This window comes from Pteronotus mesoamericanus, unplaced genomic scaffold (genome assembly GCF_021234165.1).
Source record: "Pteronotus mesoamericanus isolate MK-2021 breed Mesoamerican mustached bat unplaced genomic scaffold, CSHL_Meso_final contig_317, whole genome shotgun sequence".
Taxonomy (NCBI): domain Eukaryota; kingdom Metazoa; phylum Chordata; class Mammalia; order Chiroptera; family Mormoopidae; genus Pteronotus; species Pteronotus mesoamericanus.
The window spans coordinates 4,502,096-4,529,184 of record NW_026555133.1 but is presented as its reverse complement, the minus strand read 5'-3'; the positions used below and the strand labels follow the sequence as shown (position 1 = coordinate 4,529,184).

Here is a 27,089-nt window from a genome sequence, read left to right as displayed (position 1 = left end):
CTTTGGGAGGGGTTTAGATCTTCATCAGCAAAGTGATGCAGTTTCAGCCTGGCTGCCCTGTGGAGAACGGATTATAGATCAGCACAAATGGAAGGAGGGAGGTCAGGTGGAAGGCCATTGCTCTCGTCTGGACAAAGAGTGGAGGGGGCTTGGACTTGGGAAATCAGCAGAGGGCATGGAGAGAAGTGGCTGGATCCAGGTTATGTTGAGGAAGCTGAGACAGCAGATGCGCTGACGGACTGGACTTGGGAAGTGAGGGTCAGGGAGGAATCTGGGTGTCTAGTCATCCCAGATGGGTCTTGAGCAGTGGGTGGGGTGTGGTCCTATTTTTCTGAGCTGGAGAAGCCTGCAAATGTTCGGGGAGGAAGATCTGGGGCTCTAGCTTAGACACACCACGTCTGAGTAACTCATGAGACAGGGAGGTGGAAAAATCAGATATGCATCTGGAGATGCTGGTGTGCGTGAGGTCCAAGGAGAGGTCAAGGTCAGGGATAGTCATGTGGGGGGATCAGCATAGGAATGGTGTTAAGTCCGGAGGGTGGGCGGATAGCATGGGGGGCAGTGGAGACAGAGCTGAGAGGAGGCCCTCTAGGGGAGCCGGAGCCCAGGCGGAGGGCGGAGGGAGACCCGGGAGAGCAGGGCTGCTGCGGAGCCCAGAGGAGGGAACGCTGCAAGGAGGAGGGAGCGGAGCGGAGAGAGGAAGAGGAGGGCAGAAGTCCCCCTTGGATTTGGCAGCTCAGAGGTCATTGGTGACTTTGACAAGAGCATGTCAGGGAGCTGTGGGGCCAGACCGGTCGCTGATGGAGGCAGGAAGACTGGCGTTCACGGTGTGCAGAATTCCACGGCGCTGGCCCAAGTGGCCGTGTGTAGGAAGACTGACACTCATCCACTCTAGCTGTAGGCAGGGTCTTCCGTGTGCAAGGCGAGTCTGTCCTCCCGGCAGGCAGGACGCCGTGACAGCCCTGCCTCGCAAAGGCAGTGGGCTCCTTTCGCAGCGTGGGCACAGTGTTCCTAGGGCAGGACAGCTGGTTCCAGGGGAGGGTGGTGACAAGGGTGAGTGCCCAGGGTGCATCTCGCAGGTTCAGCCCAAAAGAGGGCGCACCTTCCTTCTCCAGGAGGCACGTCCTGTCCTCTTTGAAGGCCTGGAAGAGCAGGGTTATGATTTCACTTCCTGGTGGCCCTTTCAAACTGGTCACTCCCTGGGCTCCAGTTTACCCTTCCCTTTGGAGAGCCGCGTGGCCAAAGGAACTCCCAATTTAGTGAAGATGGGGCTGTGTGCTGGGGTCAGGGCACATCACCTCGCCTGCTCTTTGGGGCCTGGAAGCGTGTCTGGCACAGTAAGAAGTCAGAGCTCTCTTTCGATAGAACTGCTTTGCAATCACCTGTCTTGGCTCTGTTTATCCACATTGCAGGGGGTGGCGGGGAGCCCCAGCTGCGGGTCTGCCCCTTCCTTGTGGCTCACCAGGCCCCCTTGTGGCTGATACAATCAATACCAGATGGTCAGCCAGAGGGGGTGGTGGTGGGGTGGGGACCAGGGAGCAGCGACCAGCCCACCAGCTGCTGACTAAGACAGCTGGACAGACCCAGGGGGTCAGGTTGCCAGGAGCTGGGGCACCACCCACGGGTCCACTGCTAACCTCATCGCTCAGATGCCCCTGGAGACCTGCTCAGGGGCGAGCAGGGCTAGGTGGGGGCCGCGCTGCCTCCTCAGTCAGAAAGGGCTCTGCTGCCTGGTTGCACACCCCTGCACGGCAGGCTCATCTGCTGTTCCAGCCCTGCCCGGGGTCAGTGTGAGGTCCGGAACATGGCACCAGCCGTCTGAGCCAGGCGCCAGCACTGCTTCCGACTCATCCACTGGGTGCACAGACCTCTCGGCAGAAAAGGAAGAGGATGGTGAGACAGGGGCTGAGGTCTTTAACTTCATCTTCCTTCCCTCTGTGTGCCTCCTTGGCTTCTTTTGAGGAGGGGACCGCTGAGCAGACAAATTGCAAGCAGCAGCAGGCGACTGCTATTTATAGTAGGAGGGTGTACACAGCTGGGCCTTGGGGGCCCATAAACCTCCCTGAAGCCTGGGTGTGTATGTTTGCCTGAGTGTTTATTGTGTGTGTGTGTGGGGGGGGGGTGAATGTGAATGTTTGGGGAGCTCTCCGCTGTGCCATCCGTGTGTGTGGCTGTTAGTTTGGGTGTGGGTGCTGCGGGACTCGTTGGTGTGAATGTATCTGCAGCCTCTCAGCCTGAACAGCTGGGCCTGGGATGGGCAGCCAGAGGGCCCTACCCCAAACCTTGTCAGGGTCTGCATTTGCCCCGGTGCCCCATTCATCAGCCCCAGCTGGCAAAAGGGGGTGGGACAGCCGAGTTATTTGACATATGGTTTATGGGGGAGAGAGCTGTTTAGTGTCAAAGTTCCCACGTGGTTGTATATGTATAATGAGGCTGTTGGAGCGTGGGGACTGTTAGAATCACTGGGGACCAAAGCATTTATTTAGGTAATCATTAACTGGAAGATGAGGAAGGCAAAGAACATGCAACGTGCAGACCTCCGCTTCCTGCAGGTTAGCCTGAAACGAAGCGCCCCGCAGCCTTCCTCCTGCCAGCTCTCTCAGGGGAGGAGAAGGCGGGGGTCTTTCAGGGGCTGCCAGAGCTGAGGTGGGCTGGCATCCCTCAGGGCCACAGGGAACACACGCCTCCAAAGTGACCAATTTCCCGGGACTTTCTTGTCCCTTTGCTCAGCCAAGCCCTGCAGCACAAAAACATGCATTGATTGATCGATTCCTTTCTCAGTCCAGTACATCTGATGAGAACCTGCTACGGGGTAAGCCAGGGACTGGCTCCAGTGAAGCCCCAGTAATCTGTTGTCCTGGGTGGAGGAGGTGTTAACAGGAAGAGCCCAGATAGTTGAAATTCCGGCTTAGATAATCTCTAAACCTTGCTTTTGTCACTCACTCTCAGTGCTGGTGTGGGCACGGGGTGGGAGGCTTTGTTTTCCTCCTCACCTCGGAGCAGAGGCTGTGCAGCGGGGGTCGCGGGAGCCTCTTCTGGGCAGGAGGGGGCTGGGGCAGCCACGCACTGGGCAGGCAGCAGCTGCGGCTGGTCATAGGACACCCAGTGGTCTGTCTGGGTGACAGCTCAGCCCCAGTGGAGGGGAAGGCAGAGCAGCCACCTGCGTACCCTATAATGAGTGTGGGCACTGAGGCACCGAGGTCGGAGAGGCCCGTCGAGAAGGTTTTTGGTGCACGGTGAATGGCTGGGTGCCTGGAACTTCCTACTTTAGAAATAGTGTGAGGTTGCGCCCTTCCACTCACAGCCCTGGAGGGTGTTGGGTAGTGAGAACAGCGTGAATCTTCATTTGGACATCGGTGAAGGGAGCTCTGGTTGCAGCCAAGTGGCTGGCGGCATGAGGACCTCCTCTCCAGTGGTAGCTGGGTCTGTTCTTGGTTCCCTGAGATGATGCCGGATCTGCCGAGAGGGCAGGGACACCCCCACGGGTGGGGGGTGATGGCAGGAGCGTTGGGCGGGGAGCACGGTCAGCTGGGGCGGGCACAGGTTCCATGTCTGCTCATGTCCGCTCACGTCCGCTCTGTGATGGGTCCTCTTGGAGGAGCTTCTCCAGCCTCTCTTCTCACCCAGGCTCAAGTCAGAGCCAGGGTCGGGGAGGGAGCTAACAGGTACCAGGGTCCACAGTGCCTGCTCCTAAAGCTGACCTGGTGGACGGAGAGGTGGAGAGGAGGGGCAGGGCTCAGAAGGCTTCTGCTGCCCCGGCTGCCAACCCAGGGTTCAGGCTGCTGGGCATGGCTGCAGTTTCCACTCTCAAGCAGCCAGCAGGGAAGTGGGCAGGGTGGAGGGGAGGAGAGAAGGGCGGGGAAGGGCGTGTCCTGGGAGAGGTTAAGTTGGACTGAGAGCCCTGGTTTGTGCAGCAACCTTGCCTGGGGAACAAAGACCACCGGGTGACTGAGGGAAGGGGCCACACCTCTGACACTCAGCCAGACACCCAGCTCCCAGTGTCAGTTACAGGAGGGAACAGACACTGCATTTCAGGGACAAGGAGGCTTAGAGGGAAGCAGAGATTTTCTGGAGGCTAACACCGCCATTTGCTTCTGTTTCTCAGGCCAGACACACTCTGGGGGCGGGGGACTGGGCCTCGTGCCTGGGCCATCAGCATGAGCCCAGGTGAGACGGAAGCCAGACTGACCCTCTCCTCACTCTCCTGCCTCCGAGCCTTTGTCTAGGCTGCTGCTCCCCTGAGCGCCTGAACCCCCAGTTCCCCTGCAGCAGGCCTATAAGGCTTGTTTCAGATAACCTGGTGAGATTTATGGAGCTGTGTTCATGGTCCCTGCACTGTGTGTTTCAGACCTGAGGCCGAGCCCAGCTTTGCTGCGGAGCCTGGAAGTTTCAGGCCGCAAAGGGGATCAGAGCCAGGAGCTCTGCCACCTGGCGTCCCAAAGCCTGGCTCAGAGAGCCTCCACGGGGTAGGCACCACGATTCCTTAACCAGGGCTGGGCTAGGGACAAGGGTCACGCCCTGTTCTAAGGTAGGGACAGCTCGGAAGCAGGAACCCCAGTTGTTCCCTAGAAAATGGGGCTGGATTGCAAACACCTGCAGGCCTCCGGGCCTCACTTGGAGCCACTGATGGTGTCCACTGTCTGCTCGTCACCGTCATCCTGTAAAGTTTGGTACAGCGCTTTACAGTTCATAAAAAACACTTTTCTGAACTCTTGTGGTTCTCACAGCCAGCCTGAAAGATAAGAATTATTTTCCCACTTTACAGATGAGAAAGTTGAGTCTTAGGTAAAGGCAGGGCTCCCCTTAGCCAGCTGGTAAGACATGAACTGGAGGCTCGTGATTTCAAGTTCAGCATTCTCTGTGCTACCCCAAGAAATAATTACTGAGTACAAATAATTACGGAGTGTCTACTACTGTTTTTCATGGCTTGTAGTACACTTTTTTTTTCCCTTCCCGTTTAACATCTCTGAAGTCAGGCTGCGTTTGCCTAGTAATAGCTTGCCGTGGTTTGTAATTGGTGGTTTTTGCTCTGTTAGTGGTATCTAACATAGTGCGTGTCTTACAATGGATGTCATTTAAGATAGGATGAAATTTGGTACGTGAACAACCCAGGTGTGTGTGGGCGTGGCTTGTGCCTGCCAGTTTTCAGTCCAGAGGATGGATGGACAGTCCTAGCCATTGACACAACCCAGACTATGTTATATACACAAACCGAGTCACGTGCTGTGGAAACTCTGGCTGAGGGGTTTCAGAAGGACAGAAGGATGGAGGGGTGGGATTTGGACCCTGAGCATCCTGCTTCTTGTCGAAAGGGCAGAGCCAGTTCCCATTAGTGCCGTTGTTTAAAACGTGGACGCTGGAAGCTGCATCTCTGATGCTGTCTGTTGACCTAGTTCTTTAACTCTCAGCCTCGGTTTCCACAGCTGTGGAGTGGGCAGGACAATAGTGACCGCCCCATAAGTGGTCTTGAGGAATAGATAAAAGAGCACACGCAAAGTACTGGGTCAAGGGCCTGGCACATGTAGTGAGAGCTCAGCCAATGCCAATTACTTCCATCACAAAATTCTATAAATTCGACAGAGCCGGCAGACCTTTGTCATTTGATCAATTGCTGTCCTTGTGTTAGGTGCATTCACGTTTGTCGTCTCATTTCATTTTCAGTAGCGCCTGGGAAGGTGAGGAATTATTATTGTAACTTTACCGATGAAGAGAATGGGGCCCAGCCACACAGGGGCCGGGGGCCGGGCTGGGATTTGCGTGCTTGTCTGTCTGACTCCCAGTCTGGTGGTCTTTTCACTGGGGCACAGCGGCTGCTGAAAAATTACAGGCAAGGAAGGAAACCCTGCTGATCCTGGGGATGCGTTTCAGGCAGCGGATTTTATAATCAAATTATTACCATTGGGCGATCTTAATATTGGGTGTTCTGGTGTAGGGGGAAGAGGTCTCATTCAGAGGCACAGGAGGCTAATTTGATGGAGGGGAAATCTGCTCAGAACTCACCCCGCCCCGCCCCCCCATCTCCGCTGCCAGTGTTGCCTCACCAGAACAGCAGCTGCTTGTCTCCCTGGCCCTTGTTCCTTCTTTTGTGCTTGGCTGTCTGTGGGGTTCAGGCTCCCTGGCCTGTGGGCCCTCCCTGCCCACCCCCAGAGGCTGCCGGTTTGTGGTCCTGCTGCCACTGCTGCTGGTACCCCTGCCAGTGGCCCTGGGCCTCCCCACCCGAGTGCCCTTCCTGCCCTCTGAGTTTAATGCAGGCAAACGTACGTCTTCTCTCCCGACCCTTTCCCCCTCTACCCCTCCATTCTTTCTAACGGATCCTCTTTTTCATCTAGAACCCTTGGCGGTGCTATTAACAGGCTGTGTGACTTTAAGCAAGTCACTTAACCTCTCTGAGCTTCATTCTCCATTTCCTCCCCAACTGGATCTTCATCAGCGTCCAGCGGGAGGTACTGGGAATGCCTCCTGGGCCTGGGTATTAACTTCAGCTTTACCACTCTGTATCCTTCCAGCAGCTTGATTTTCTTGTACCCACTGTGGCCTGATCTGCAAAATGGGGAGAGCAGCCCTTTTCGGGAAAGTCTTCCTTTGCAGCACAGCCATTGCCTAACTCCTCTGTGTGTCCCTGCGGGCATTAGCCCACTCCCATTACAGCTCCCCTTTTATTGCGTTGTGATTATTTAGTTCCCTGATTGTCTTAGTCACTAGATGGAGGTCTGTTCCTTTGTTCAGTTATTCATTCAGCAAATACTTACTGAGTACCCATGTGCTAGGAGCTGAGGTGACAGATGTAGTGGGGGAAACAGACAAACAAGAAATGACAATGCAAAGAAATACATGATTTGATAGGGCACATGCAGGATGCTATGGGAGCTCCATCTGGGGGAGGGGTGGAGGCCAGGAAGACTTCCTAGAGGAGGTGACCTCCGAGGTAAGGCCTACAGGAGCCAACCAAATAATGGGGAGTGGGCAGCAGGAGAAGGACTGAGACCCGTCTTTGTTGGGTCCCCAGCCCCAAGCCAGTGCCTGGCCCAGAGTGGATCAGTAAGTTAGTTTCCTGTTCCTTTCCTTCCTCACTGCCTCTGAGTGCCTTCCTGCACAGAGGCAGGGCCGTGGACCACAAGGCTTCCTGGGCCCTGGGGTGCTGTGGCCGAGGGGTTGCAGAAGTGCTCTGGCTCTGGCGTGTCCTGGGGAGCGGGCTGCAGGAGTGGGTGTGGCAGGGCATACAGGGGCTCTGCCAAATGACTCATGGGCTCTGAGCAGGCATGCGGGTGGGCCAGAAGCCGGTGTGGGAGGGCCAAGGAGGATGCTGAGGACGCCGGGGTCTTATCTTGAGAGAAGGGCTCATTCAGAACCTGCCATCCCCCTGAACTGCCTACCCCTGGACTGCCTCCCTTCTCCTAATGGGGTCTTTCCTCTTGGAACTTTAAGAGTTGGAAGGGGCATTGCTGGGGTTCCTGGCCGCTGTCCTTCCAGCTCGTGACTCCTCCAAGTGTGTGAGACGGCCCGGTTCACATCCTAGAACTCTGTCCTCCCCCTTCCCCGGCCCCCAACCTCCAGTGTCACTTCAAGCCCCCAAAGATGGGCCCATGCCAAGGCCCTCCCCCGTGGATGGGGACATTTCTTGGCCCCTCTGTTTCCCCTGGGTGCTGTTGGGGTTTCTGGAACTTGAGCAGGAGCAGGAGGGGGCTGTGCAGACAGAGAAGATGGGCTGCGTGTTGGTGGTGGGCTGGGCTGGAGGAGGGACAGCAGGGACAAGATGGGCTTCCTGGCTGGTGGGGGCTTTCCACACTGTCTGGTGGGCCAGGGCGTGAAGATCGAGCACGGAGCCCGAGCTGGGAGGGAGCACTGACGGTCGTCATGGTGGCCATTTACCGAGGGCATTTGTGTCCCGCCCTCCCCTGGACATGCCACATAACCACGCCCTGTTCTGCAACCACCCTGCAAGGTGGGTCAGATCTCCCATTTCATGGGTGTGGGAACTAAGGCTCCGAGGCTGTGTCACCAGCCTGCGCGGCTAGTTACCGCGGGTCACGGCTGGTAAGCAGCGGCGCCATGAGTTAAAACCTCGTTTGCTGCACACTAAGCTGGGGCTATTTCTGCCACACCTTGCTGCCTTTTTTTTTTGAGGGATGTAAAAATTAATTTCTTTTTTCCTCCCAAGTCCGGCCTATTGCTCTCCTCCCCAAGCCGGAACAGGGCTGAGAGTGTGAGACGTGTTTATTGGTGGGGGTAAGAGCCCCTGAGGCCCAGGCGAGCCCCGGCCGAGCTCCAGGGCTGGCCGCTCACTCCGTGCTCACGCTCCCGCTGAAGGCACATGTCCAAGCGCCTCTGCACCCCGGAGATGCTGTGCGAGTCTCCCCGAGCCATTCACTTTGTTTACTTTTAATTTTTCTTGTTGGATGGCCACAGGGCATGAGGACTGCTCTCTTTTATAAAGAACATTAAAAAAAATGAAATGATTTTTTCTTCAAACCTTCGAGAAGGACGTTTTAGGCTCTGTGAGGTCCACGTGAATGCCTTTAAAGATGCAGGCCCCGGCTTGCTTTCTTTAGTAATTTGTTTTTATTTTCCTTACACATAGAACTTCCCAGTTCACAGGTGGGAAAATGGAGGCCCCAAGCAGGCAGGGCCTGCAATGAGTCCTGCAACACGTTGGACACTGGGTCTCCTTCAGGCCTTGCACTGTGGCTGCTGTCCTGCGCCCCAGTCCTGCCTCCATCCACATCACAGGCCAAGAGTGTCGGAGACTCATTCAAGATAAGGGCGGAAGGGCAGCAATGATTTCTGCACCCGGACTTTCCTCTGTCCTCAAAGGAGTCTCCTCTTACCACCTGCTGGCACGGTTCCTTTTCCCATGGAGGGGCCTTTCCCCTTATAACATACAACATGTAGTGACTCCACCAGCCCCGGGCTCCCCAGAAAAAAGACGCTGGCCAAGGAGAGGCCAAAGGTCAGGACTTGTCAATGTGGCATAACAGCTCCGGGCGGACACCCAAATCCTGCAGTTCCTTGTTTGATCTTAAGGAAGTTGTTCAACGTCAGCAGCAGCAGCAGCTGGGGTGGTAGCAGCCACACCTACAGCGGTGCTCAGGAGACGACAGGGTCCCCCGACTCGCAGAGCACAGGTGCTGGTGGAAGATGATGGATTTCTTAAGGAACCTTTTTGTGAGTGTCGTGGGCTGTGGAGCAGTGCCTGTCTGGGGGACCGCTGCCCGGAGTGGGTGCGGGGGGGTGGAGCCAGAGCCCCTCCTGCGTCCCTTGGCAGGGAGGCCTGGCGGCTGTTGGTCTGTCACGGGGCATGGAAGCCACCTGCCAATCAGGAAAGGAGGAACAGACATCAGGTACAGAGAGGGCTGTGTGTGGAGCGGCCATGGGAGACCATGGCACAGAGTCCGGGACCAGGGCCTTTCCAGCCTGGCCCGGAGAGCTGAGGTAGGGGCCCCGGCACAGGACGGGGCAGAGTTCACCTCTGTGCTCCCCTGACAAGGCTTCCTGGTGCTGTGCCAGGGCCTGAGGGGACCTGCTGCCAGGTGTAGGCTGTGCTGCAGGTGGGGGTGCCAGGGCGACAGGGAGGGACTCTGTAGCCAGGCCTCCTTCCATCTGGCTGCGAACACTTGGTGCTGGTCAGGCCAGCTCTGTGGGGCCAGCCCCTCTCCCCTTTGTGCCGGGGATGTGTGGTGCCCGGGGTGGCCCTTGCAGATGACTCTGTGTCCTGTCTCAGAGCCTCAGAGCCGTGTGCTTAGTGTGACACTTGGAGGCGGTGTGTGTGATGTTTCTGGCCGGCCTGGAGAGTCAGCGTACTTTTTTACCGAGCAAGGCTGTGCAAGGAGGCTCTGTGGGTCCCTTGTTTCAGCTCCTCCAGACCCTTCGTGCCCCTGCGGGTGACCCCGGGGGCCCAGGCTGATTGGGCTGGTCCTCATTCGCATTTGCAGACCTGCCTGCTGCGGCGGGGGTGGGGTGGGGCTGTGTCCTCCCGCTCTGTCCCGCCCCCGCCTTAGCTGTGTTTAAACCCCTCTCTAGGGGAGCTGAGAATGACAGGTTAGGGGTGAATGTGGGGAGTGACGGGGCACTTGTTTAGGGGTTGGGCCATGAAGTCCCCCAGTCTCCGGCTGTGTCACCACTGGCTCTGGGACTGGGGAGGGCCTGGTGTCCCAGTTACCAAACAGAAATGGCCTGAGCCCTCTGGACCTTGGCTGGGGGTGGAGTGGCACGTTGGAGGGTTTTAAGCCGGGGACCGATGTCACACTTAATTTATCTTTCATAAAGACCACATGGCTGCTGTATGGGTAGTTGATTAGGGAGGTGCTAGTGTGGAGGCCGGGAGCCCAGAGCTGGGGTTGCCACATGGTCCTCACGAGGGACAGTGAGAGACGGTGGGGGCAGGGCAGCGGCTGAGAAGTGCTCAGACTTGAGCTATATGTTGACGGTAGACTTGCAGGTGGGTTGGATGTGGGGAATGAGGGATGAAGATACCAGTGATGGCCCTTGGGGTTTTATCTTGAGTGTCAGGGTGGGTGGATGCTGGGGGGACGGGCTGGGGTGGAGGAAGGTGTGTGAGAGGAAAAGTTAGGGAGCATTCTCCTGGGCTTTGTTAGACCTGAGATGCCTATCAGACACGCACGCATGAATGTGGAGTTGGCAAACTCAGACTTGGGCCCGAATCTGGCTTCTGCCCTGACTGTGTTCGTTGTGCGCAAGTTCCTTACCCACGCTGACCCTGCTACTCTCTACTCCCCCTCCCTGGGTTCCCGGGAGGCTTGCGGGGAGGCATTTGTGAAGCGCCTGATTCTGTGCCCAGAGCCTGGCCCACTGTGGGCACCCAACTGAGGCTACCTTGGCGCTCCCTGAAACTTTGCTTCTATCATCCCATTTTCTAGCTCAGGAACATTCAATGGCTCCCTATTGAAAAGAGTTGAGCTTGGAACTTGTGTCGTGTGGGCTCATTTGGCTTATAGATGTATTTCGTTTGGTCCATGTAGAGATCTTTAAAAATTCGCATTGGTTATTGATGTATAAGAGTTGGGAGAGTTCACATTCCAATTTGGATTTCTGACTTGTCTTGAGAGGTTAGAAACTCTGGTAACATCGAGCTGGTGTTTCTGCTGGCAGCCTGGCTACAGAGCAGCAGCAGCGTGTGCCTGTGCCCTTCCGTTTACTAGTGTTTCCCTCCCCCACTCTTTTTCGTTGTTGAGGTGAAATGTATAGAACATAAAATTAATCATTTTAAAGTGTGCAATTCAGTGGCATCTAGTACATTTACAATTTGTACAGCCATCCCCTCTATCTAGTTCAAAAAAATTTTTATTCCTCTTCAGTGAAACCCCATTAAGGAGCTGCTGTTCATTCTCCCCTCTTTCCAGCTGCTGACAACCTGTAATCTGCTTCCTCTATCTGTGGATGTATCTATTCAGGGTATTTTATAGAAATGGAATCATCCTATAGAGCGTGGGGCAAAAGTAGGTTTGCAATTGTGAGTATGTGAAGCACAGAGTTTATTCCTGTATTATTATTTAATTATTGTATTACTTTCCATATTAATAACTGTAAACCTGCTTTTGCCCCACCTGTTTATAACCTTTTGGTATCTTTCACTTAAGCATAATGTTTTTGAGGTTCATTCACATTCAGCACCTATCAGTACTCCATCCTTTTTTATGACTGAATGATATTCCATTGTGTGGCTCTGTCATAGTTCATCCATCTGTTGATGGCCGTTCAGTATGTTTCCACCTTGTGGCTCTTGTGTATATGCTGCTTTTCTGTGTACAAGTGAACAACATTTTTGTACAGGTATTTGTTTGAGTACCAGTTTTCAGTTCTTTTGGGCCTTTACCGAGGGGTGGAATTGCCGGGTGATGTGGCAACTCCATGTTAAACTCACTGAGGAAGCGCCAAGTTGTTTTCCATGGCAGCTGTGGCATCTCACATCCCCACCAGCGATGCACGGCGGGGGGGGCCCAGTTTTTCCATATTCGCAGCAACACCTGTTGTAGCACAAAAGTTTTAATTTTTGATGAAGTTCAATTTAGTTACTCTTTTTTGTTTGTTTCTTATGTTGTCATATGTAGGAATCCATTGCCAAATCTAAGGTCTTGAAGATTTACCTCTATATTGTCTTCTAAGAGTTTTATACTTTTAGCTCTTAGTGTTCGGTTGTCACGTCACTTTAAGGTAATTTTTGTATATGGTGGGGAGGGCAGGGTCCAGCTTCATTCTTCTGCGTGCGGATGTCCAGTTTCTCCAGCACCCTTTGTTGTTAGGAGGTTTTTCATATTTGAATTAATCTTTTTACTTGTTATTCCTTCACTCTTTTATGGTACTTGCCTGGTCCCCGCCACCATTTGCATTTTAAAATCCTGTCTTAAGAGATTTAAACACAAGTCTGCCTACTTTTTAAGATGCCTCATGAAAACCCAGTCGCCCTTCCATTTGTCCTCATGCTCCTCCGTCTCTGTTCTGGCCAGATGGGTCCCTTTCACACACCGCCTGCACATCAAACACAGTTAATTCTGTAGGTCAGTGCTCTTCAAAGGGTGGTCCCGGACTAGGAGTATCAGCGACACCGGAACCTGTGCTTTAACTAGCCCTGCAGGTGATTCTGTTGCGTTACCATTGTCACGGGTAACGGAGAGCCTTGCAGGCTCCTGGCCCAAGCTGACGCTGCGGAGGCAGGGCCTCTGGGGGACTCGGGCTGCGCAGGAGCGGTGCTCCGTGGGAAGGGTGGTGGGGGGAGACCGAGGAAGGGGAAGAGCAACATGGAGGGAGGGTGGGAAGGGGGAGCGGGAGGCTTGGTTGGACCTGCCTGTGTCTGAATACAGCTCACCATTGGAGCGCCCGTGGGGGATAGGGTTGGCTGTCCAGGGTGAGGGGGGCAGTCTGCTCGCAGAGAACAGACAGTGCGTACCAACAGGGACACAGGCCTGTGCAGCCCTGACTCCCAAGCCTAGGCCTGAGCCTCCACTGCGTGCTTCATCCTCGTCTTGCTGGGCAGAGTATCGTTCATTAAGCAAATGTTTCTTGAGCATCTACTATATACCAGGTGGTTCTAGGCCCAGGGATACAGCAGTGAGCCAAATAAAGAGCTCTGCCCACGAGGACCTTGTGTTCTGGCGAACAGCTCCGATCTCTTCCGAGGGCCTGGGCTGCCGCCCTGAGGATGGGGTTCTGAGCGAGCACCGGAGCCTGGGCAGGGCGGGGTGTGCACGGTTAGGCAGCTGTGGGACTTAACAGATGTGGCTCCCGATGGGGAGTGTATCGTGAGTTTCTAGCTTCCCCAACTTCCCCAAACTCTCCAGAAATCCTTTTATTTTATGATGTCTTCCTTCTCCGGGAGGAGGGCAAGAAGCTTGCCCTGACCCGCGTTTTCTTCCTCCCCATAGAGCTGTGCGGCCCACACCTCCATCCCATTTTCCTGGGGCCTGTGTGGGGTGGAAAACACCTTGTCCTCCATCCTTTTTTGTTTTAGTGTTTCTCGTTGCCGTTGACATGCCTTTACCCCTCGTGTGTGTCCTGGATTCAGGTGGGCAGGGGTAGAAGGCCGTGACCTGCTTGAACGAGTGCATTCTGTGTTGGGTGCCGTGCCAGGCTCTGCGGACCGGCTCATGTTATTGTGCGGTGTTAGTGCCAAGGCGCAGTTGCTCAGTGGGGGTGTGGCATCCCCCCTACACCCCCCCCACCTCCAGGAGGGGAGGGGAGGAGGCCGGAGCTAGGGCCGGCTCCCCAGCAGGAACCCAGTGGACATTGTGTATCGCTTCAATTAGGATCAGAGAGGACGAGAGGGGAGTGAGGGGCGAGCTGGTGGGGGCCTCCTGAGCTGGGATGCAACACCGGTGGCGGCTGGTCTGCAGGGCATGTCCATGTGGAGGGCTGCTGCGGACCAGAGGGAGGCAGGCCGGGCAGCTCCTGCCCCGGGAAGGGCGCAGGTGCTGAGGGGGGGCGGTGGTCCTCCTCTGCTGGAACATGCCAGCGCTGCTACTTCTTCACCATCTGGGCAGGGGGCCAGCGCCAGAGAGAGCAAGTGGGGGCATTGGGAAGATTGTTTAAGACTGGCCATGTAATTCCTGTTCACTTCTGCTCCCTCGGACCTCCTCCAGCGTCGCCCCCCGCCCCCCCTCCCCGCCCCTCAAACTCACACCCACACAAAGGACTTGCTTTGCCCTTCCCAGGGAAGACCAGGCGGTTTCTATATTGGGGGTGAGGAGGGGAGGGATTGAATCAGAACCGAGCCCTATGGCCCAGCCTGCAGTTTCCTTGGCTGACCGCTGTAGTGCTCTGTGTGAATATTTCACAGCCTTCTTGACTGGCTGTTGGAGCAGAGCCCATGGGAAATGCTGGCCGTGGTTCTGATTTGCGTGGCAACAGCTGCTGCTAATAATACATCAGACAGCTGAGTGGAGGCTGCTATGGATGAGGAGGCCGGATTACATTTCTCTGTACAGTCCAGTACCTGGCTTCTTGATGGAGGGGGATCCCCTTCCTAAGGATGTCCCAGGCAGGGTTTCACTGTGTCCTCAAGGACCTGTGGGACAAACACCAGTGAGTCAGTGAGCATTTATTGAGTGCCTGCTGGGTGCCCTTGGCTGTGGGCAGCAATTTCAGGGGGCGTGGACCCGGGTGGGTCCGAGTGGTTGGAGCCGCTGTTCCAGGCTGGCCTGAGTCACCCTGCTTCTAGGTGGAAAAGGATACTTACTCTTTGCCAAGGCTGGAGCTGTCCCATTGGAAGGTTCAACCAGTCACTGAGAAGCAGAGCCAGCCCAGCTGAGGCCCTGCTGCCACCAGCCGATTCCTGGGCCAGGGCGCTGTCCCCGCAGGAATTGTCCATGCAGCATGTCACTCAGGGCTGAGGCCAAATTGCAGCTCTTTCCCCTTCCTTCTCCCCTCCTGTGACCACCCCAAGCCCTGAAGCATCTTCATTCAGGAAACATGATGGGTTGCCTCCCATATGCGCCCTGACTGGGTAGCAAACCTGAAACCTTTTTGGTACATAGGATGATGCTCCAATCAACTGAGCAACGTAGCCTGAGTTGTGAGAATTTTTTATATATTCTAGGTACAAGTCCCTGATCAGATATACGTTTTGCAAGTATTCTCTCCTATGCTGTGGGTTGTCTTTTCACTTTCTTAATAGTGTTCATTGAAATACAAACGTTTTTAATTTTGGCCACGACTAATTTATTGTTGTTTTTTTCCTTTTGCTACTTTTGTGTTGGGTATCATATCTAAGAATCCATTGCCAACTGAACTGCAAGGTCACAATGATTTACTCCTATGTTTTCTTTTAAGACTTTTTATAATGTTAGCTCTTAAATTTCACTTCATTTTTGCATATGGTATATGTGGCTATCCAGTTTTCCCAGCAGTTTTACAATTTATTGAAAAGGCCCCATCGAACAGCCTTGACACCCTTGTTGAAGATTGACTGCCCTAACTATATGGGTTTATTTCTGGACTCTAAATTCTATTCCATTGATCTCCATGTCTATTCTTGTGTCAGTATCACACGGTCTTGATTAACTTTGCTTTGTAGTAATCTTTGAAATTGGGAAGTGTGGGTGCTCCAACTTTGTCCTTTTTTAGCAATCGTTGGATGTCCTAGGCCCAGCGAGTTGCCGTACCAGTTTCAGGATCAGCTTTTCACTTTCACGGTCCCAGCTGGGATTGTGGTAGAGATGGCATTGACTCTGTAGGTCATTTGGACAGTACACCTGCCTTAATCATACTGACTCTTCTAATGGTGATCACGGCATTTACTTAGAACCTGCTTAATTTTTCTCGTCAATGTTCTGTACTTTTCAGAGTGTGACTTTTACACTTCTTTTGTTAAATTTACACCTATGTGTTTTATTCTCTTCGATGCTATCGCAATTGTAATTAGATTGTTCATTAACAGTGTATAGGAATACAGTTGATTATTGTATGATGCAACCTTGCTCAACTCATTTATATTAGTCCTAAACGTTGTTTTTTTTTTTTTTTTTTTTTTTTAGTGAATTCCTTAGGATTTTTCTGTATCCAAGATCATGTTATCTGTAAATAGAAATAGTTTTGTAACAAAGCGGGTCTGGCTGCCTGCCACTATGAAAGCCAGTACTTGGGAGACAGGTGCTTATGTAAAGGAAAGTGGTTTATCTTCAGGTGTAGGCCACCTGGAAGATGGGGGCTCACGTCTCTAAGCCCATGTCCACCTCCCCGTGGAGGCAGGGCGAGGGCAGCAGAACAAAGAGATGAAGGAAGGCAGTTGAAAAGTTCTCTAAGTGCAGACCAGCACAGTCCACTGTGATGAGACAAGTGATGGTCTGGTGTGCGTCATCCTGGTTTAGTCACCTGGCTTCACGTCATCATGACTCCACCGTTGAAGGTCGGCAAATCTGGAGCTGGGATGCCTGAGGTCAAAATCTGTATCTTTTGCAGTTAGTTCCTAGGATTGTTATGCAAACATGCTGCTCATCTACAAGCTACATATTAGTTGGAGTCAGCACTTAATACAAACAAGTCAAAGGAATGGTGGGGTGGGTTACAATTCCTTGTTGCAATTTTCCGTTGTTACGGTTTCACCTTTTCCTTTCCAATTTGGGATGCTTTTCATACAGTTTTCTTGCCTAATTGCTCTGGTTAGACCATCCGGTGCAATGTTAAATAAAAGTGGGGTGAGTGGCTAACCTTGTCTTGTTCCTTATTTTATGGACATAGTAATCAGTCTTTCATTATTAAGTATGATACTAGCTGTGGGGTTGTTTTGTAGGTGTACTTTACCATGTTGAGGAATTTCCCTTCTATTCCTAGTTTGTTGAATGTTCTTTTTTTTAATCAAGAAAGGTTTTGGATTTTGTCGAATGTTTTCTCCATGTCTATTGGGATGATAATGTGACTTTTATTTTTATTCTACTCATGTGGTATATTGCCTTCATTGACTTTTGGATGTTAAACCAACCTTGCAATTTTGGATGTGGTATGTAAATCCCACCTGGTCATGATGTATAATTGTTTTTTTATATGTTGCTGGATTCCATTTGCTAGTATTTTGTTGAGAATTTTTGCATCTATATTCATACGCTATATTGGTTTGTGGGTTTCTTTTCTTGTGATGGTTTAGGTGTCAGGGTCAACGAGCATCATAGAATAAGTAGGGAGGTGTTCTCTCTTCTATTTCGGGAAATGTTTGTGAGGAGTTAGTATTAACTCTTCTTTAAATGGTAGAATTCACAGCTGAAAGCTTCAGGACCTGCGCTTTTCTTTGTGGGGAAATTTTTTATTACTAACTCAATCTCCTTTTTTATTGTGCATCTTTTTAGATTTTCTATTTCTTTCTGAGTCAGTTTTGGTAGTTTTGTATATTGCTGAGGATTGTCCAGTTCATTTAGGTTATCTAATTTACTGACACATAGTTATTCATAGTATTTGTATTCTAACCAATTTCCTGTGGATTGACATTTAAATCGTTTCTATTTTTTACTGTTACAGACAATGCTGCAAAGAACATTTTATTGTATCTATCTTTGAGTACAGGTGTAACTGTGTTTACAGCCTAGATTCCTAGAAATGGAATTGCTGGGTCAGAGGTCTGTGCATATGAAATGTTGATGTTTTTGCCCCTTGTCATCTTTCTAGCCTTATTGATTTATGTAAGTTCTTTATGCCTAGTAACCTTTGTCTCTTGTAGATGAGTTAGTAGGAACGGACATAGCCAGTGGGAAGGATACATTTGGGAGCTGGGTGTGTGGTGGCTGCTTCTGGTCAAGGATGCTTGACGTGGGTGCCCCAAGCTTGTTGTCAGTTCAGTACATTCACTTGTAGGGGTTCCAGACCCTGGAACCTGAACTGCTGGTGGATCAGAGACTCTTTATCTCTGATGGGTCAGGTTCAGCCTGGGAGGGCTCATGAGGAGCCTGCAGCAGGGCCAGGCCTTGCCACAGGGGCCGCCCCTCGGAAGTTCTCCTCTGAGGATTCTGAGGGTGGTGGGGGCTCTAGGTCGCTCTGGCCATTGGTACCCGCAGACGAAGGCGTTTGGATGCTCTACCTCTGCCTGAAGAAGTGACAAGGATGTACTTGGTCTTCCTTATCGCTGCTTTCTATCCTTTCCTCTTTATTTGGGGACTGTCTATTCTGGGCACACATTCACTCACAGCTTATCAGGGCCCAGATGTGGGCAGTGAAAATGTGGCTGTTTTCACGGAAGTGGAAGTGGGGAAACGTTGGAAGGAGCCCTGTGTGTGGCTTGTCAGGGTGGAGCTTTTAGCCCCTTGCCCCTTCCTTCCACTTCCTTTTCCTCCATTTTTATCTTACCTGGAGTTTATAAGGGTGGCACCAAAGTAGGTTGAAGATTTGAATTTATGTAGTTTGAGATTTTTAAAATAACCCATCCAGGCCCTGGGAGGCTGTGGCTCAGTGGCTTCTGGCTTGGCTTCATGAGCTTGGCTTCACGAGCTCTCGGTGCGGGATGGGGGTGGGCAGAGATGGCGTGTCCAGGGCTCCCGCCCCCTCCTCTGCCCTGGATGGAGTGCCATTGCTTTCATTCTATCTATCTATCTGCCTGCCTATCTGTCTATTATCTATCAGCTATCTTTCTGTCTATCTATCTATCTATCTATCTATCATCTGTCTCTATCGTCTGTCTATCCATCCATCCATCCCCCACCCAGGGACAAGCTTCCAGTGATTTCAGGGAGAGGAGGGGGAGAGAGAAACAGTGATGTGAGAGAGAAACGTGGACTAGCTGCCTCCCGCACGCATCCCAACCAGGGGCCGAACACGCAACCCTTCAGTGCACAAAATGACGCTCCAAGCAACTGAGCCCTGTGGCCAGGGCTCCTTGTTTTTACACATTGGAGCTCTTAGTGAGCTTTTGTGTAAGGGGATGTGGGGCTGTGTTGGCAAAGCAGTTGGGAAACCACCTGTGTGGGCACCTTGGCCCCACTGTTGGGTTGAAAAGACCCCAAACATGAATCCTGCTGCCAGCTGGCTCCCAGAACTGACAGGCGTTCGGGAACCCTGGATTTTCAGAGGTCTCACAGGCCCCTCTCTTGTGACGGAGACCCAGTGGCTGCTCTGCCCAGCCCTGTGTGTTTTGTTTTTTCTTTTGTCGTGTGGGCTGCTCTGGCCCCCCAGCTCTGCAGAGGCAAAATCAAATGATCTTCATTCTTGATCCAAATGCGTTTTGTCTCCGGGGAAGCCCCGGGCTAAGTAAGCTTTCAGATGGTCCGCAAGGCGATTTTTCAGCAGAGCTGCTGGCTGACGCCCCGTCTTTTCTGTCCTTTGTGTCTTTCAGTCCGCGGAGTTCTTCGAAATGCTGGAGAAAATGCAGGTGAGCATCCCCAACGTGCGGAAGCTGACCCCCGGGGTCGGTGGGGCACAACCCAGGCAGAACGGGGCGGGGGGCCGTGGAGGGAGGGCCTGAGGAGAAAGCTCACAGCCCCAATGGCCCCGCCAGCCCGAGGCCATGTGCAGGCTGAGTGGCACAGGGGACCCTGGGACGGCTCCCATCTGAAGAACAGGGAGAAGATACAAAACAGAACCCCCAGCGGAGCAGACGGATGCCGCCCACCCCGCGGATGTGGGGAGGGTTTGAGCGGGGCTCCTAGAATGCGCTGGAAGGAAAGCCTGAAAAAAAGCACCTCCGTAGGGGACCCGCCTTGCGTCTGGGACGCAGAGCGCAGGCCGAGCAAGGCAGACCTGAGTTCCACGTCTGCATCTAACACCAGCTTGCCAAGTTCCTTCCCCTTTCTAAGCCTCTCGCTTCTGTTTTTTGTCGACTCACAGCACTGTCCTCCCCTCCCTCTGACACCCAGTGTGCGGCCGTTTGTCCCCACCCCACGGAACAGCCCTGCGACACCCGCTGGGCGTCCTACCGTTCACCTCGAGTCTGCCACCGCCTACCTGGCGTTAGTGTCCGGCCCCCCAGGGCGAGGGCTCTGCTCACAGACGGCCCCCACTTCAGATGCCCAGCGCAAGTCCAGGCTGTCCCCTGTGCCTCCGACCCACCGGCTATAAATCGGAGGTTCCCACGCCCCTCTTCTCTGGTTCAATGAATTTGCTCCAGTGGCTCACAGAACTCAGGGAAACAGTTTACTTACTAGATTACTGGTTTATTATAAAAGGATACAACTCAGGAACAGCCAGACGGGAGAGCTGCAGAGGGCAGGTGCGTGGGGGGCTCGGAGCCTCCCTGCCCTCTGAGTGTGCCGCTCCCCCCAGGTCTCCACGTGCTTGCCCACCCCAGAAGCTCTCCGTGCCCCCTCCCTTTGGGTTTTATGGAGTCTCCCTTACTTACTGATCTCAGCCTCCGGCTTCTCTCCCCTCCCGGAGGTTGGGGGTGGATAGGACTGAAAGTTCCACCCCTTGTAACTGGTTGGTTCCTCTGAACCAGCTCCCACCCTTAGGCAAGTCCCCAAAGTCGCCTCATTCACAGAAACCCATTAACACAAACTCATGAATGACACTCCTTTCTCCTTTATGGTGCTGGAGCTGTTGCAGGAACCAAGGACAAAGGCCAACTATTACAATAAAAATGCGCCCAAATGCTCTCAGCTTAGGGAATTCCAAGGGCTCTAGGAGGCCTGGGCCAGGAACGGGATGAAGACCAAAACATGTATTTCTTATAATAAGTCCCAATATCGAGCTTATATCAATAAATAAGAATAAAAACGCCCACTCGTTGCTGAGATGAAGTGAGATGATAACAGATGTAGACACTTGGCAGACACTGCACAGGAATGAGCGTTTAGTGTGGATTTGGGGGCCGTTGTAATTACCCATCACCAAGGGGTCAGGGCTCACAGGTAAGACCTGACGAGGCCCTAGGGAGTGGGGGGAGGGCCAGGAGCTTTCACTGGTACAGGCAGGAGTGGGAAGGACGTGCTGATAATAGCACATATATTTTAAGGACTTGTCTGGGGTCAGAGATGGACAGGTGTTACCACATTTCTTCTTGACAAGGCTCCCGGGAAGTAGGTACATTATTATTATCCTCCTCCTCCTCCCTGTTTCACAGGTGAGAAAACTGAGGCATGGAGATGTTAAATAAAACACTCCAGGGCTCATGGCTAGTAAGCAGCTTTGGAGCCAGAAGGCTTCGTCATTACATCATGCTTTTTACCCAAATTAGATGGCCCAGGCTCAGGAAGGGAAGGTTCAATAGGAATGGCCTGGAAGCTCCCGGAGGAGAGGGGGTAGGGTGCCCGCTGCCGCACTGAGATGCAGGTGGAGCTCCTGAGGGGTTGCTGCTGTGAGTGCGTGAGGTCCTCCCCGGAAAGCCAGCCTCCCCGAGGACGGGGCAGGGGAGGGACTGTTTGAGGGGAAAACATTATTAGTGGCAGTGTCATTATCATGAGCAAGTTATTAAGACCCTCTTCTGTGCCCAGCAGAGTGTGGACTACAAACTAACTGTACGTGCATTTATTGGCATTTGGGGAACTTAAAACCAGGTTGCGGGGACAAGGGTGGCATGGGCCTTGACAGCAAGTGACCAGAAACTGTGTATAATGAAGTGCTCAGTCACCCTGAGCAAAGCTGGGGTTTTCGCCCCGAGCCCATGGACCGCGGCCCCCTGGGAGGCCGGCAGGAGTTTCGCTGCTCACCCAGCCTTCTCTCCGGTTTCTCCCAGTGCCACCCTCCCTCACCGCCCCTCCCCCAGAGGAGCGCCCTGCTGCTCTGTTTGAGCATGTAGCTCAGCCCTGCTTAACCGGCCTGCGTTCTTCTGCTGTTTTGAGGCCGCTGGGCTTGACTCCTTAACTGGATTGGGAGCTGCTCCCTTCAGGGCAGGCGTGCGATGTTTTGCTCCCTCTGGGTCTTCGCGGCAGCTGCCAGCAGGGGCGGCCTGGCCATTCCATGGCATCTGAGACTGCTGGGAGTTCAATCAGGCTTCCCAGGGTTCAGGTCCCCACTCTGTGCCCACGGAGCCCAGCCTCTGAGGGGCCCACAGTTCCCAGCTCCCCTGTGTGTGGGAGACTCATATGTGGGAACCGGCAGAGACAGAGCTGGGGGTGCAGCCCTATTCCTTCCTTGCGTGTGGACGCCGTCTGTCCTCACGCTGCCGTGGTGCAGACTGGGGCTCAGCAGCCAGGTGCCCAGGGTGCTCTGCGAGTTGGGAGGAGTAGAAGCTGAGGTCCGGGCCTCCTGACCTTAGCCCTGGAGTGTAGGAATTTGAAGAAGGGCACAGTTTCAGTGCAGCAACAGGGGCGAAGTGCACGCTTTTCCATCCTGGGTTCTAACCCTGACATGCTCTAGCTGAGTGACCTTGGTCAAGTCATTCTGCCTCTCTGAGCCTCAATTTCTTCATGGCAGGGGAAGGAGAGATAATGCCAGTACCTGTGGCAGAGGATGACACACAGAGGGGAGAGGGCCCAGAGCCTGGCGGTGGCTCTGCCGTGGGGACAGGAGGCGGTTTGTTTTCCTGCCCAGGGGCCGTTCCCAGGCTGGAATGACTAATGCAGGACAAAGAAAACAAACTTCTGACATCACCCCCATCCCCATCCGCCCAGTTTGCCTGCCCAGTTTGCCTGCCTGGACAGCGTCAGGAGGCCCACCCAGGTGGTTTGCTCCCTGCGTGGGGAGAGGAGCACCTGTCCAATGGGAGGGGCCTCCCACGCCCCTGACCAGCGCTACCTGGGGACTCCGCCCGGAGAAGCCCCAAGAGGCCGAAGCCGAAATCTGCCTGGTGAACAGGAACTCTGTGCTCCCACAGCTGCGGGACGTGGTCCTGCACGTGGTGGGCAGGTGGCCCGGCCTCGCATCCAGGCTCTGCCACTCACTGGCTGTGTGACATTAGGCAAGCAGGTCCCTGCCTGGGCCTTGGTTTTCTTGCTGGTGGAAAGGTGCAGAGGGCTTCAAAGGAGACGGCAGAGGGAGCGCGCTGAGGACGGGTCAAGTCCCCTGTGTTATGTGATTAGGCAGCGCTGCTCCCGGACTCTCTGCTCTCGAGAGGGGACTGTTCCTCCTAGTTGTCCCACCATCTCGTACCCTTGTTGGATTTATATATTAATACGTAATTGTGGGAACACCATGTCTTCTTTTCCCACAAAGCCCAGTTAAGCCGGAACTTGACGTGGGACGACAGGATGAGGCCCTGCGCCCCAGCAGTGAGCCCCCCGACACCTGCCAGGGAGCCCTTTTAGTCCAGGCTCACTCAGTGTGCGGTCCTTGCAGCGACACACCTGTGAGGTGGGACGACGGGCGTTAGATTCCTCATTTCTCAGATGAAGCTGTGAAGGCTGCAAAAGCCTCGGCGTTATCAAGGGTCACTAATAGGAATGAGGACCAGGCCCAGTGGCACCTCCCACCAGGGAGGGGTGCGGTTGGCATGGCATGAGGTCCCGAGTGCTGGCGCTGACCCCCACAGATGTGGTTCCCATCCTGCCCCTCGCCTCACCCTCTGAGGGACTGGGGAGCTACTTTGGCACTGTGATGATAACACTGTCTACCTCGTGATAATAATGTCAGCGTTTATTTATACGAGTCACTCTTCCAAGGGCTTCCTTAACATGTTATCCACATTTAACCTTCACTGCTATGGTAGGTGCCATTATTGTTCCCATTTTACAGATGGGAACACTGAGCCACAGAGAGGTTTTTGTGACTTGCCCATGGTCATAAGGTCCCAGGTGACAGTGTTGGGATTTGAACCCTGAGGTCTGGCTGAGTCCATGCACTTACCTCCCTGCCCTGCTGCCTCAACTGGGCTGCCGTAAGGTCTGAGTGTGACAAGGAGTGTGACGAGTAAGGGCACAGGGCAGCCCTTGCTGTTATTACTAACCCCCAACTAAGGCAGGTGCTCCCAAGGAACTCCTCTGTTCATTTGTCTCCATTTTGTGGCCCTCGCTTTTCTATGTTTCCTCTTTTCCTTGTTTCTGCAGGGGATCAAGCTTGAAGAGCAGAAGCCGGGACCCCCGAAGAACAAGGTGGGCTGGGTGGGTGAGGTGGCAGCCGAGGCGGCAGCCAGGGCGGCCCCGTGAGGGGGCCGCGTGAGAGAGAGGCAGGGGGAGTGGCCAGCATGCAGGGGTCCCCTGTCTTATACCATCTAACTCTGGTTTTCACCGAGAGCCCCTCCAGTGGCTGCACCTTTGTTGACTAGCGCAAGGTGGGCAGCTTCAGAGCAGCCCTGGGTGGAGGCCTAGGGGCAGACCCAGGGCCTGGCTCCTCCGGCCGCTTCCGTGAGCGAGCCACGCCCAGTGTGGAAGGCCCAGGCTCCGTGCCCCCGGCTCCAGCAGCATCAGTTCTCAGCTTCCGATTCCACCTCTCAGGTCCAGGGGTACAGAGTATCACTTGGAGGTCAGCCCCTTCCCTGGAGGGGGTGCTGGGTGGGCCCAGGGCCATCTCCCTGGGGGAGCCTCCTAGGGTGAGAAGCTAGGAGGGCCAGTAGGGTGTGAAGTTCAGCGCCTCTGTGTACTGCGCCTTCCTTCCTCTGTGTGCTGCATCTTCGCCGCTGCTTTGCACTCAGGTTCTGCCAGTTTGGGGAAGCTCAGGCCCGGAGCTGCCTCCAGGCTGCTCATCTATCTGGCATTGTTCCCACTGATCCTCCCAAAGACCTGGTACGGCCTGCCAGGCCCCCCAACAAACCTGCTCCCCACGCCTGGGGGAGCCGATGGAAACAGCGGTCAAACTGCATGGGCACTGCGGGGCTCATGGCGGCATATTTGTTTGTCTTGTAGGATGACTATATCCCGTACCCCAGCATTGACGAGGTAGGAGCCCCCCGGATCCTGTCTCTGGGGCAGGGCTGGGGGAGCTGATGGAGATGATGGTACTGGTCCCGGTCCGTCCTGTGGGGGAGAGAACCTGGGGACAGGGACCTGAAGGCCCGAGGCCTCTCCCCCTTTGTGACTTCAGCTTTTTCTCCGTGTGTAAATTGGGAGTGCTGAAGTTGGAGCTCTTGTGGGGCTTGGAGGAGGAGCTCATGCAATTGCCTTTGGCCTCATATATGGGAGTCCCCTCCACAGAGTGGTTCCAAGTGGGGGGAGCTTACCCCTGCGCCCTTCCACTGCGCCTGCAGACCCAGGGCAGGCTGCAGTGCCAGACTCTCCCCTTGCCTTCAGATTGTGGAGAAGGGAGGCCCGTACCCCCTGATCGTCCTGCCCCAGTTTGGGGGCTATTGGATCGAGGACCCGGAGAATGTGGGCACGCCGACCTCCCTGGGCAGCAGCATCTGTGAGGAGGAGGAAGAGGACAGCCTCAGCCCCAGCACCTTTGGCTACAAGCTCGAGTGCAAGAGTGAAGCCAGGGCCTACCGCAGGCACTTCCTAGGGAAGGTGAGGCTGAGGGGCCCTGGGTGAAAATAGCTGCTAGAGGGGGTCTGCGTGGGGGACCCAGCGCTCCTCTCCAGTGCCACCCACCCCTCTCTGCACCTTCCTGGTCCTGCCCCTTCCTTGCTGCCTGTCTCTGTCCTACCGGGAAGGCCTGCCTGGCTCTGCTCCTGGCTTTGCAGAAGTCCCGGAGGCTCCGTGTGATGGGTCCTTGTGGGGACCACCCCTGGCCAATGTTCTAGGAGGTGATGGAATGGGTAGTGTTTGGGGGGGTGAAGGAGGGTGGAAGGAAAAAATATGTTCTCACACCTCAGAAGTCTCTGTTTCCATCTAAATAGTACAAATCTCTTGTGTCCTCACTCAGGCAGGTCCCCTGGTACTTATACGTGGAGCCTCTGATTGCTTACCAGGGACAGTTACATTTCTTTAAATATATTCTGCCCTTCGGACTTGCCAGGTTCCAGAAGTCCTGAGGGCAGGTTCCGGAAGTCTCCAGCCTAAGTCAGCTTTGCTGAGTTCCCGGGGGAGGAGTTGGGTCAGGCCCCTCCACCCCGTCCAGGGACCCTTGCTGATACAGCAGGTCAGGAGTGGGCTCCCTGAGGCTGTGCAGAGATCTCCCTGCTCCAAGTGGGTGGAGGTGCCAGGTCTCCTCCCCATTTTATTTTTACGAGAGTCTGAATAGGCAAGGGCTGCTCCCTGTGAGCACGGAAGGGACTCAGTGTCTTGTGGTGAAGAACTTGAGCTCCAGTCAAGACGTGTGTGGGTTTGAATCCTGGATCCATCACCTACCAGTAGTGTGATCCTGGATAATTACTTAGCCTCCCTGAACATGTTTTCTCCATCTGTGAAATGGGGATGGTGGCGTTCTCTCCCCCATAAAGTTGTGGTCAGGGTTAGGCAAAGCTGGCAAAGGAGATAATGGGTAATAGGCCCTTAGCCCAGCGCCTGGCTCAGACGGCCTGTGGACTTGGCAGTGGGGATCCTTCTCTTCCCCTTCTCCTGCCTCTTCCTCCTCATCTGTGGCAGCCGCAGCCATAGCATCCTTCTCGTCCTACTTGCTGTGGAGCTTCTCAGTGCTGGTGAAGGAGGTGATTCGGGGGCCATGCCTGGCAGGTCCCCCTCCTCCCTGCTAATGCCTGATTTCTGTTTCTAGGACCATCTAAACTTTTACTGCACCGGGAGCAGTTTGGGGAACTTGCTCCTGTCCATCAAGTGCGAGGAGGCGGAGGGCATTGAGTACCTTCGGATCATTCTCAGGTGGGGCTGCTGCACTGTTGGAGGCCACACCCCTCGTGGTGGACACCCAGAAATACCAGTCTGACCAGTCCTGTTTGGGTGTGCTGGGGGGGACAGACCTGTGTTGGAGTTGGCAGGCAGGGGGACCAGGTGTTCATGCTAGCTGACTGATTGCGGGAGCCAGAGAGGTATCCAGGTCTCGAGGTCCCATAGAACGTACCCTCACCTGCCCGCCCGTCTCTGGCGGTAAGGAAGGTGGGAAGAAAAGATAGGGATGGCTCATTTTGCAGAGACACCATCCCAGATCATCCCGAGAGAGGGTTTGCCAGAACACCCCCTATGGCAGGCATCCAGTTGGGAAATATAAATCCCAAAGCATTTCCATAAAGGCTGGGCAGCCCAAGATGGAATCATGGTCACAACTGGTGCACCGATTTAGAGCTAAGCCGAGGACCTCTCTGGATGATGACGTCCTCGTGGGCAGGAACTGGAACTGGTTTCTGTTTGGTTCGACTCACTTGTCTTGTAGAACCTCTTTGTACCAGGAACTGTGGCAGGTGTTTGGGCTGCAATGATGGCTGAGCCGTGGCCCCTCGTCTCTAAGGCTTACTTACGATCTGTTGG

General features: G+C 54.2%; 1 protein-coding gene across 3 annotated transcripts in view; it reads left to right on the top strand.

The window, feature by feature from the left end:
• RAP1GAP2 (RAP1 GTPase activating protein 2) overlaps positions 1-27,089 on the top strand; it is a 202,113-nt gene that overhangs the window by 122,042 nt on the left and 52,982 nt on the right. For 2 of the 3 annotated variants that reach the window (XM_054575886.1, XM_054575888.1), the window contains 5 exons: positions 19,262-19,297; positions 23,844-23,888; positions 24,639-24,671; positions 25,023-25,235; positions 26,383-26,486. In XM_054575886.1, the coding sequence (XP_054431861.1) occupies positions 19,262-19,297; positions 23,844-23,888; positions 24,639-24,671; positions 25,023-25,235; positions 26,383-26,486 (431 nt within the window). The remainder of the gene's footprint in view (positions 1-19,261; positions 19,298-23,843; positions 23,889-24,638; positions 24,672-25,022; positions 25,236-26,382; positions 26,487-27,089) is intronic. The other variant, XM_054575887.1, reaches the window with a different exon arrangement.